Source organism: Zea mays, chromosome 2 (genome assembly GCF_902167145.1).
Source record: "Zea mays cultivar B73 chromosome 2, Zm-B73-REFERENCE-NAM-5.0, whole genome shotgun sequence".
NCBI lineage: Eukaryota > Viridiplantae > Streptophyta > Magnoliopsida > Poales > Poaceae > Zea > Zea mays.
In genome coordinates this window covers 4,032,155-4,044,240 of record NC_050097.1, presented here as the reverse complement: position 1 = coordinate 4,044,240, position 12,086 = coordinate 4,032,155, and the positions used below count along the sequence as shown (strand labels likewise).

General features: G+C 51.1%; 1 protein-coding gene across 1 annotated transcript; it reads right to left on the bottom strand.

The window, feature by feature from the left end:
- Positions 1–7,509: 7,509 nt before the first annotated feature.
- On the bottom strand, positions 7,510–9,921 carry LOC103645813 (protein NRT1/ PTR FAMILY 2.12). Its single transcript, XM_008670535.2, has 3 exons — positions 9,541–9,921; positions 9,215–9,432; positions 7,510–9,110 (listed from the first exon to the last, which is right to left on the bottom strand). Exons 1-3 carry the CDS (start codon positions 9,836–9,838, stop codon positions 7,614–7,616), a joined length of 2,013 nt encoding a protein of 670 aa, XP_008668757.1. The 5' UTR covers positions 9,839–9,921; the 3' UTR covers positions 7,510–7,613.
- Between the last annotated feature and the right edge of the window lie 2,165 nt (positions 9,922–12,086).

Sequence of the window (12,086 nt, the reverse complement as noted above, 5' to 3'; positions counted from 1 at the left end):
CTTGCTTTACCTAGGGTGACCACTATACCCTACTAACGGAAGTTACCGGCTAAAAGTCATTGACGGCTTAAACCAATATAGCATACTCGCGCTTATGCAGTTCAAGGGATGATCTCCATATCCCACAAACAAACTTCATAATCATCGTGCAACGTTACCACAAACTTGCGAACTAATAAATTCTGATACAATAAGGGAGTAATCACGTCATTCGAATGATAAGCCGATAACCTCTAACGAGTACTTGATCATGCTAACTGCGCGCTCAGAGCACGCGAACTGTTTCTTTATTTTCCAATGTCTTTCTTAGGAACGACTGACGAAGAAGGGCGATTCGAGGAATCAGGGGCAGCATTCACGTCGGCTCTTATATCTTCAGGGACAACCACGCCGGGTCTTCTCATCAAGATTCGTCCCGCCCGAATGGCCTTGTCCAGGGCCTTATCGCGCTGAGCTTTGAAAGTGACAGCAGCTTCTTCAGCAACTTTAACAGCCTACTGAGCAGTTTCTAACTCCTGAGCAATGGATTTCTTAGAAGCTCGGAGTCCCTTGATGGTGGCGTCCTTTGCCGATAGCAACTGTGTAAGGCGGGCCACTTCGTCCGAGGATTCTTGCAGTTGACGACGCTGATTGTCAAGCTCCTCCATCGTAAAACGGTGGCTCCTCTCCAAGATGGTCAGCGAGTTGCTGGAATCTCGATACAATCTGTCCAAGTTGTCGCGAGAAGCAGCAAGGATGCGTTTTTCTTCCTACAAGCAAAAATCATCTCATTCAGAATCCAAGAGCATGATAAGGCGAAGCACAGGTTCGTAAGCTACCTTCTCAGAGTCAAGCTGAGCATGAAGAGAAGAACTCAGAGCGTTGGCATCATCCAAAGCCGCAGAGACCTGACTCAACTCGATCTGACTTTGAGAATACTTCTCCTCGAAGTCAGCGCATCGTCGAGCCATTTCAGCTTGATCTTGAGAATGTTTTTCTTCAAGAACTGTGATCTGCCGAGTCATCCCTATCAAGAGGTATTCGAACAAAATGAGGTCAGAAGGTAAAACAACCCACGGGCAAGAACAAAGAAGAAGAAGAAAGGACACTAACCAGCATTGGTGGCCTCCAACTCAGATACACGACCCCGAAGCAACACCGGATTCCAACGCTCAAGAGATGAAGCCACCTCCGGGATGGAAGCACCCTGCGACTTCAGCTGGCCGACCATTCCATCCACCAAAGCCTGATAAGAAGAGCGGATGAGCATAATGGCAACAATTCATGCAACATAAAGATCAAACTAAAGCACAGCACAGCACCTGGAGGTTGGAGAAAAGCGAAGGGATCCCCAAGTCAGGAGAAATCAGCTGATGACCAGGTGCCAGACCACCACTTGAAGCAGCTTGCAGCAGACCAGCAGGAACGAGCTCAGTACATTCAACAGAGCTTAACGCCAGACCAGTGGGGATGCTGCCCTCCAAAGCGACCCCCTGATCCGGAGTTTGAGCCACCATCATGCCGCCAGAGTGTGGAGGTGAACCCACATGAACATCCATGGAAGTGCAGGAGGGAGACCTCGCTCGGACACCCTCGGGGGCTGGGTCAAGGTTGGCAGTGCCCACTTGAGCCGGGTCACCCCCGGCAACACCCTCGGGGGCTGGGTAGTGGCCTACACTCCTCACCTGAGCTGAGTCCTCCCCGGCGACACCCTCGGGGGCTGGGCACATGTCAGCGCTATTCAAGGGATCCAAGCTCTCTGCCGTGACCACCTCTAAGGTTGACGGGCCTTCAGCTACTTCCATAGGATTAGGACGATCCAAGTCATCATCCCGACCCTCGAGATCGTGCTCTAAGGTCGACGAGGCACGGGACGACCTCAACCCAGCATCAGGCACGGCTGCACAAGTTTCTGCTGCATCAACGTCTGCAGGTTCCAACAACAAGTTCTCAGGGACCATATCCTCTAGAGCTTGATCAAAATTGGCCATGGACAGTTCTTGCAGACCAATAAGAGCAGACAAGGCAGGAGAAGGAACCCCACTACTACCACCGCTAGCGACGAACTGCCGACTGTTTTTCCGAGTTAATGGAGTTTCATTCTCTTCCTCCTCATCTTCCACAGCAACAGCACAAACAGCATCCTCATTGGGGTCAGCAGCAGGCGGAGCACACCCATTGGGATCAATGTCAGCAAGGCCAGTTGCAGTCATTTCTTCGGCAGCAGGAGCTAAGGTGCTGGCATCCTCGTCAAAACTGGACACTCGCCGGAGGCGTCTTCTTTTCTTCTTCTGCTCATCAGCAGAAGGCTCGGGCTGACTGGTTCGGCTAGGACGCCTCGGGCGAGTATTGACAAATTTCGAGACATCCAAGGTCGCATCAACCTCTGGAAGGGGCACCACTGCCAATGTACCATCAGGAGCAGTATCAGATGAATCCTCAGCTAGCAGATCCAGCATGTCATTTATGTCTGCATCACTAGGGTTCAGGGGCACTTCAAAATAAATCTGCCGTTCATCATCAGGTATCTCCCCGAGCGAAGCAACTAAGGAACGGACCTCTTCAGCAGAGGGTCGCATTCTAAGACCCAAATTGCTATCTGTCACGGGCGGATTGGACACAAAAAGAGTGAAAGCTTTGGGAGAAGGCAGGTTCCAAGCCGAGTATGCCACTGGAGCACCAACGTTTAAAACTTTACCCCTGAGGATCATTTCGAGTCGGCTTACCAAATCAGCAGAAGGAATTCTCCTATTGGTAACTCGGGTTGAGTCGGCCAGCCCTCGGTAAAGATATGTCGGATAGGCCCTGTCTTTCAGCGGCTGAATGTTTTTGAAAACAAAATCTGTGACCACAGCTTCGGCAGTCAAACCTCTCTCTTTCAGTAATCCAACTTCAGTAAGCAACACGCCTGCCTCGGCCACTTCTTGGTCCGTGGGAGACTCAGTCCAACTTGGAGTACGAACGTCTGGTTGTCTTCCTGAGCGGGAGGGGAGAGAATTTCCATAATTATCCATTATAAACCACTCCAGACGCCAACCTTTAATGCTGTCTTTGAGGGGTATCTCGAGATACTTGGTCTTCCGCCCACGGCGCATCTCTAAATTTGCACCTCCGACCAACTGATGTTGCCCCCCGGCCATCCCAGGACGGCAGTGATACAGATATTTCCATAAACCAAAATGCGGCAGCACGCCGAGATAAGCTTCACAAAGGTGAACGAAAATAGAGATTTGGAGAATGGAGTTAGGGTTCAAGTGAGTCAGGTTGATGTGATAAAAATCAAGGATGCCACGGAAAAAAGGAGATATGGGGAGGCCGAGGCCGCGAAGAAGGAAAGGAGTGTAAACCACTGACTCGTGGGTATCTTCGGTTGGGACAGTAGTCCCGGTGCAAGCCCGCCAAGAACAAAGTTCCCGTGGAGGGAGAACCCCGATGGAGACAAGGCGGAGAAGCTCAACTTCAGAAATTACAGACATATGGTTACCTGCGAAGGGTAACTGACTGTTGGGGTCGATAGCGGGGATCACTGCGGCAGACGAGTTCGCAGTCTTCCTCTTGGGCGCCATCTTGCTTCTCGCTGGCGAAACAGAGTAGGAGGCGAGTGGCAGAGAGGACTCAGATGCGGAAATGCAAGAACTAGGGCACGGAAAGCAAAGGCGGCTAAAAGCGCGACTCTTGAGGGATATTCTCGAGCCAGATACCTTTTCAAAAGGTGCCCAGTCATCACCCGGCGGTCATCTCCGAAATCCCAGCATGCCACGTGGATATCCAACAGTTATTTCCAAAAAAGCCGATGTGCCACCTCATCACTCGGTCATTTTCCTCAAAGTAACTTGAGAAGCTGGCTATCACTCGGCGCTGCCTCTAAAACGCTGACCACGTGTTCAATCGCTCGGCATTACTTCTAAAATGCCGACGCCGACCTTCAATCACTCGGTGTTGCCTCTAAAACGCCGACCACGTGCTCAATCGCTCGGCGTTGACTCTAAAATGCCGAAGCCGACCTTCAATCACTCGGCGCTGCCTCTAAAACGCCGACCACGTGTTCAATCGCTCGGCATTACTTCTAAAATGCCGACGCCGACCTTCAATCACTCGGTGTTGCCTCTAAAACGCCGACCACGTGCTCAATCGCTCGGCGTTGACTCTAAAATGCCGAAGCCGACCTTCAATCACTCGGCACTGCCTCTAAAACGCCGACCACGTGTTCAATCGCTCGGCATTACTTCTAAAATGCCGACGCCGACCTTCAATCACTCGGTGTTACCTCTAAAAAACGCCGACCACGTGTTCAAACGCTCAGCATTACTTCTAAAATGCTGACGCTGACATTCAATCACTCGGCGTTATTTCTAAAAATGCCGGCCCCGTATTTTGTCGCTTGGCATTACTTCTAAAATGCCGATGCCGACCTTCTATCATTCGGTATTGCCTCTAAAACACTGGTCTTGTGTTCGATTGCTCAGTGTTACTTCTAAAACGCTGATGTCAATCTTCACATCGCTCGGCGTTGTTTCTACTATATCAAAAGAATCAGTTCAACATTCAGCAAAAGCAAGGACAAGTCATCAAAAAGAGGGGATAAACGACAGTCTTCATTTAAAAGGAAGTTAACAAGGTTACAAACCAACTCTTCACGAGTTGGTACTTCCCTAATTCTACTCTACATTACTACTACTACTAAACTACAATATACTACTCTACATTACTACTACTACTAAATTACACTAATTACTACTACATTATTCTAGCTATACTAAACTATACTAACATCTAAGAAGACCAGTGGCGTCTAGCCACTGGCCCTGCCCCTGCCGCCGCTGCTGCCCTTGGTGCTGCCCCTGCTGCTGTCGCCCTTGGTGCTGTCCCTGCTGCCGTCGCCGCCGCCCCTGCCACTGCCGCTGCCGTCACCGTCGCCGTCGTCGTCGTCGTCGTCGTCGTCTTCACCCTCGTCGCCGCCGTCCGAGTCCTCCTCATCCGAGGAGTACTCCGACTCATCCGAGCCTTCGAGCCCGGAGCGCTCGACGGCCCGGATGTACGTCCAGACCTCCGCCGCAAGCCCCTGGGAGTCGTCTGAGTCATCAGACAACTCACGCAGGGGGATGGGAGCCGGAGACCCCTCGGACTCAGAGGAGAACTCCTCCTCTGAGTATTCCGAATCACCAAACTCCTCCGATGGAGGAGTCGGCTCACGCTTGCGCTTGTTGTTCTTGCCCATGGTTGAAGCTTTGGGAGAGAAGAAAAGGAAGAGGCAGTAAGGAGCAGCGAAGAGATGTGAAGAAACCAGAGGAGCAAAGGGGTTATTTATAGAAGGGAAAGGCAACCGCTCACTTCCAACCGCGGTCACTGAACAGTCGCAAGGCATTCAATAAGCACTTCCACCCATCTGAAGACACGTCAGACGGCGGACGCCGTTTCATGCAAACACTACACCCATTGGGACTCCAGTCAACAGCGCAAAGGATATGATTACACTAGCCGTCCCATCGCATTACTACTCAGAGGCAACCGGCTAAAACACTCAGCGTACCAAAGCCGTCCCTTGCCCACACCCATTGGGGGGGACGCCCAGGAATTATCAGTATATTTTTCAAACGGTCACATCCGTGCAGGGCATGCAGTGAATACCTCAAGACAAAAATGAGATATCAGTAAGGATCAGAGGAAAGCCAAATATAACCAGCAAAGTACAAGATATGGCCGACAGAAGCGACGTGAAGACTAGACAGAGAACGTCCGTCAAACGTCCAATCAATCGCAGAAGCAAATAAATTGCACTACCTAGCAAGATATGGATGGATTGCAAACTCGGCTGCTAAAGACAAAATATACGCTGACCTTGGCAGCAAAATATTGATGACATAATGCTGACCTCCAAAGCATAATGCAAAATAGCCTCATGCTAGTTTCCACAAGTGAAAAGAAGACCTTCGAATGGATTACCCTTAAAAAATCCATTTGAAGGTCGGGGGCTACACCCATTGGGTGCACCTCCGGTGCACCCCATGGAATATTATTCTAAACCGGTATAGCGCCGACTTCTAAGGCGTAGAGCAAGATTGAAAAGACTAATCCTCAACCGAGATGCAGGAGCGCGAATGGAGATAACCTTTTGGAAGAAGACCTTCGAGTAGATTATCTTCTAAAATCTACTCAAAGGTCGGGGGCTACACCCATTGGGTGCACCTCCGGTGCACCCAATGAAGTCTAGAGTCTTACAATCCAAAATGCCGACCTCTAAGGCACGAGCACAAAGCCAAACTTTGGTCGGACGAGTGATCAGAGCCAGAGAAGACAGCAGGGAATCATTTTTTGGACCTTGGATCTTTGAGTTGATTACCTCTAAATCAACCCAAAGATCGGGGGCTTGTGGGGGATAGATATCCCCTGGGTCCACTAAAGAAGTAAAAGGCCTCACGAAAGGCCAAAGGGCCCAATAATTCGTAAGGTCATTCTTTCGTGGGCCTAGGGAAAGACAACCAACAAAGAAGACGTGAGACTGATTAGTGCAAACACAGGCGGCCCACAACGTCGAACGAATGAATCACAACAGAGACCCGACTTTCCCGCGCTGAAGCCCCCATGCAACAGAGCCATGCGAGGATAAGTCGGCGAAGGTTACGTAGGGATAAACTCGAGAGGTTCACTATCTTTTAGCTACTTGTTGTTATCGTATCACATGTACTGCTCCACGGCCGAGTATATAAGGCCTAGGGGGCACCCCTTCAGATCGATCGACCCTATTCTACTTAGCCACCCACAAAAACTCTCTGCGCCCTCTATCCAGAGAATCCTCTTGTAACCACGCTCATATACTCACCAGGACGTAGGGTGTTACGCACTTCTAAGCGGCCCGAACCTGCAAATCTTGTCCATTGTCCCTCGTGCGATCGGCACGAACCATTTTGCTACAGTCGTTGACACCGTCCTACTCCTAAAAAAACCTTGAGGGGCAACCCCAGGTGTACGGTCGGACCCAAAACACCGACACCCATGGACATCTATCTTCCACATAGATGAACACAATGGTGTAATACACTCTTCCATTTGAGGAAATTGAAAATTTTGGTTTAGACAATTTGGGAACCACATCTAGGCTAGTTTCAACTAGGTCAAAACCCGAAAAGCTAATTTCTTCGTCCGGGCTCCAAATTAAGATGATCCAAATATGTTTATGACCGTCTTGATGTCCTCGACCTTTGCACAACTCTCGAAGCATGATCGTATCCATGAAGGTCAAAGAGAACATTTAGCTCTTCACTCGCTCGTTCTCTCTCTCTCCCTCTCCTCTCCCTCTCATGTTTGGTTCTAAGAATAATTACAATCTCAAATTTACTTATTTAGAGAGTCATCTAAAACTATTTAAATTATTATCATAAACTATAGCACCACGACCTGAAACCTGAAGCCATCACAAACACTCCTAACAGTGTGAGGGTGTGAAAGAGCGGCCAGAACAGTTTTTTTTTCAACTGCCTTGTATATATTCAGATAATATATGTTCCTGTCGTTCTACACTAGAAAGCAAACTTTGTACAAACTTTTTCAGCACTAGTTTTAACATACAAAGAATGATATGTAACCAATTTATTTATAAGAATGAGACATATATAGCCTCCTTACTTAGCTTTGTACTACGTCCTTAGGAGAGCGGCGGCACTCTCGCTTGTTCTACTATCACTGTCCGTTGCAGGTTCACATCTAGCAGGAGGAGTATCAGCGGCCTGCTCGCCCTTGTACTGGTAGAAGTACGAGCACACGAGAAAGTAGACGAAGTTGGCTCCAGAGAGCACCGCCATGGCATAGTAGAAGTAGTCGATCCTCCCAGCGTTGATGTCGTCGGTGACCCAGCCCGCAGACCCACCGTGTCGCCTCGTCCTGGCGTTGACGATGTTGACCACGAGTGTGGCAAGGTAGCTGCTGATGCCCTGCGCGCAGTAGAAGACCGCGTTGGCGAGAGTGCGCATCTGCTCTGGGAACTGCGTGTTGTAGAACTCGACCTGTCCCACCAGGGTGAACCCACCCGACACGCCCATCACGGCGAGCTGCGGCGCTAGGAGGAACACGGACAGCGGGGACATGCCGTCGCCGTGCGCAAGCGCGGAGCGCCTCCGCCTCGGCTCCACGGCGGCCGCGACCACGAACGCCAGCGCGGCGACCACCAGCCCGGCGCCCTGCCTCTGGAGCAGGGTGATGCCGCGACGCAGCGTGGCGCGAGAGACGAGCAGGTCGTAGACGGGCACGAATAGCGCGACGGCGAGGTAGAACACGGCGACGATCGACGCCGGCGGGACGGTGAAGTGCTTCCCCATGTGGAGGTCCATGGTCGACGCCTGGAGGAACGTGTAGTTTGTAAGCTCCGTCACCATGGTGAACCACACGGTGCCGGAGATCCACACGGGGATGATCTTCAGGAGGCACTTGGCCTCCTCCACCTGCTGCACGCTGCACAGGCTCCACGGCCTGGCCGGGGCGCCGTCGGGCCGTATCTCGGCGGCGGCGTCGGTCACGATGGCCGCCTTGTTTAGAAAGCTGAGCTGCAGGGTGAGGGGGAGCTTGAACACGCGGCGCCCGCCGCCGATGCCAACGGCGGGAGGGTCGTACAGGAGCTCCTCCTGGCGCCGTGCATCGTCAGGGTGCGGCAGCCGGAGCCTCCACTTGCGGCACGACGCGACGAAGACCCGAGCGACACTCGAGAAGATGCTGCCCTCGGGCGGCACGTAGACGTACAGCTTGGTGCCGACGAGGAACACGAGGAAGGCGATGAGCATGAGCGCGGTGGGGATGGCGAAGCCGAGGCCCCAGCTCACCTTGACCTGGACGTAGAGCACGACGGTGAGCGCCAGGAACGTGGCCACCATGGCGACGGCGTAGTACCAGTTGTAGAAGCGCGCGAGGCCTCCCTGCTTACTGTGCTGCTCTTTCCTCTCGTCGAACTGGTCCGCGCCGAAGGGCAGGCCAGTCGGGCTCGTGCCGCCGGCGGACACCACGAGCAGCCCCATGCCGAGGTAGAGCACGGCTCGCTGGAGCGCCGACGGGGCGGCACACGTGCCGGCCTGCTGTGCCAGTGGGCTGCACGGCGGCGGTTTAAGCTGATGGACAGTCGCCGACAGGGTGATAACTGCCATTGCCTGTGTGTGTGTATGGCGCCAGCCAGAAACAAACACACATATCAGCTACCGAACCGATCTTCATTATATTTGGTCCAAAAACAACATGCAAGACAGAAACTTACAGCAACTCCGAACACGGTCCCAACTAGCAGGGTCCTGAACCTTCCCCAGAAGGCGTCGGCGACGAAGGCTCCGATGACGGGCGAGAAGTTGTACGTGCCGGAGAAGATGTTGTTGACGTTGGTAGCGGCGTTCTGCTTCATGTTGTAGCGGCCGATGAGGTAGCTGGTGAGGGAGAAGGAGAAGGCATTGCCCGCTATAGATGCTGCCGCGTAGAACCCTGCATTCCAATGATCGCGATATGCACAGTTAGCTCCTCCCCCGTTGTGTCAGGTCAGGTGTGGTAGCAACTGAAGAATATTCTGAATATATATGCGAGCCGACAGACCGATGATGAAGGCGACGGCTCGCCACCCTCTGGGCCTCCGTGTCGCCTCCGCCGCTCCTCCTCCGCCACCGCCCGCAGCCTCTTGCTCCGGGACCGGGAGGCCGCTGCTTAGCCCCGCCGACTGTGGCCGGCGATGCGAGGCCATGGATGCTGCTTCCGGCCTTCCACCCTCGCACATGTTTACCCGGAACCCAGTGCCACGCCAGAGATGAGGGAAATCGATCGATCGCCGCCTGGTCGAGCACGAGCAGGCAGGTGTTGTGTGCTGTGCTTCTGTTGCAGTGGAGGAGATTTGCATGGCAGCCTGCAGCTGCGCATCCGTTATTTGTACCCACTGCACGGCGTCGGCCGATCGAGAAAGGTATGCAGGTGTGTCACCCAGCTGCTTCCTGCTAGTTTCTCGGCACGCATCATCGCCATTCGCGTGGAGAGTTTGTTGGGAGGAAGGAAGCACTCTGATTATTACTACTGGGATAAAACCAGGAATCACAAACTGATGGAACGAACTCTGCTGCTTCGTCGTCTCAGCAGTTCGTACCTACTCCTCTCTCGCGTAGCCGGCTTCCCACGTGCAGTTCAGGCGATATCGTGTAGTGTGAACTAATTACTCATTATCCAAAAAGAAAAAAAAAGAGAAGGGTCTAAAGAAACCGTCGTCAATCCTTTCTGTACCTGTGCTTTGTATTTTAGTACTTTTTTTGGGGGGTTTTCCGACGACGACCGAGTTCAGAGCTTAGTTTGGACCTTCACGAACGTCGGAACGTGCTTAATCTTCAAACTAATTAACCTGCGAAGCCACGAGGAAGTAACTACCACATGTGCAACTTTCACTAGATCCTTTCTCTCAGTCTCGGTGCGCCGCAGTTGCCTAGCTAGTCGTCGCGAGCGGATGGTCTTCCCCTTCGCCGCCGCCGCCGCCGTTGGGCGTTATCCAGAGGGAGAGACGCACAGAGCAACCAGAGGCGTGAGAGATGACGATGGACGGGTACTACCTCCGATCCGTCCTGGAAAGTCCTGACCGCAGCGTGACATTGCCACTGGCTTAGCGTCACATGGCCCGTTGGTAGTAGTATTATTATCCTGCCATTCCAAAAGAATTCGGCAAGTGCGGCGGCGCCTCGATCTAGATGTAGTGGTGGTGCTGCGGCTTTCCCCTCGCACGTTGCCGATCCTGCGATGTTGATGTTGTTCACTTGTTTGGGATACCCCCATCCCCATTCGGTCGTGGAGCATTTCACGGTGGACGATGTTGGCCAGGCCGGTGGTCAGTGCTGCCACTCGAGCGATACTCAGAAGCAATGGCAATCGGGCACATAGTACATAAATATATAGTTCATAAATCCATACCTGCAAGACAAAACTTAACTCATAAATGCTCGTGTATATGGATCTATATACATACCCGTACCCGTCGGGTATCCCGTATCCGCTATCCGGTGGTATACTCGTTACTCGCCCGCCGACTACAATTTTAACATCTAGCACGAAACAACAGTTTTATCACATTTCAAAATAATTATCATTCCAGCAATATCAAATGATAATTTCAGCACCAAACAATATATCATGGATAAAAATTGAAAAATGAGAATTTTTGATAATATATTAAATCCGGATAGGCCACATGTCAGATATCCATTGGGTAATGGATATGGATACTGGATATCCATACCCACAAAAAAATATTCGCGGATACCTTATTTTATCCATAACCGTACCTGCGGATACCAAATTCCACCATACTCATATCTAATGGATAATTATCCGCAGTTATTTACACATACCCGTACCCATTGCCATCCCTAGGAGCAAATATGCGACAGCTTCCCCAAGTCGAGTCCATGGACCATGGCGATTGGTTTCAACCATCTCCATTAGTTCCCTATAACAAGAGGTCCCTAAAATTTGATTTAGCAAGTTGCTAAGGGCAGCTCAAATTATTTTATAAACAACTCTCTAAATCATAAATTTAAGAAATTGAACACAAAAGTACTTCGCTAATAGTACTCTAAATAGTTTTGCTAAATTTAGTTAGTTGCTATAAAACCTCATTTACTCTTCAAGTTTGTCAACCGGATAGGAACTCACTAAATATAGTTGGTGATGATTTCTTCACACCCGTGTTCTCATTTTTTTCCTCTTTCCCACGCAGCGAGGTAGCCAAGCTCGACTCGATTTTTTCCCTTTCTCGAGCAGCGAGGCAGACAGGTCCGACACACGTGACACAAGCTTCTTCTCCACGGTCAGACCATCGTCGCCCCGTAGGTCGCACTGCCGAACCCTCCCCCATAGGTCGCGTTGACGACCTTGTCCTCCGTCCTCGACATCATCTGCTTTTGACTCTGTCACTAACCAGATCCTAAGGGAGCAACTGAAACTATATTCAAATTGAATTACTCCCTATATACTAGAAACTATTGGAGACCAAGCTATTTTTTATTCTCAATAGCTATTTAGTAACTTGCTAAACATGAGTTTAGGAAGCTGTTTTTAGAGAGTTATTTGAGTTGCTCTAAATACATATTGGGAACAAAAAAACAATCTTA

Excerpts from the sequence above, each read along its gene's own strand:
- LOC103645813 (XM_008670535.2), bottom strand. The coding sequence starts at position 9,838 with ATGCAAATCTCCTCCACTGCAACAGAAGCACAGCACACAACACCTGCC. Across the intron at positions 9,433-9,540 it reads AGCCGTCGCCTTCATCATCG|GGTTCTACGCGGCAGCATCT; the intron begins GTCTGTCGGCTC and ends ATTGGAATGCAG. Across the intron at positions 9,111-9,214 it reads GGACCGTGTTCGGAGTTGCT|GCAATGGCAGTTATCACCCT; the intron begins GTAAGTTTCTGT and ends ACACACACACAG.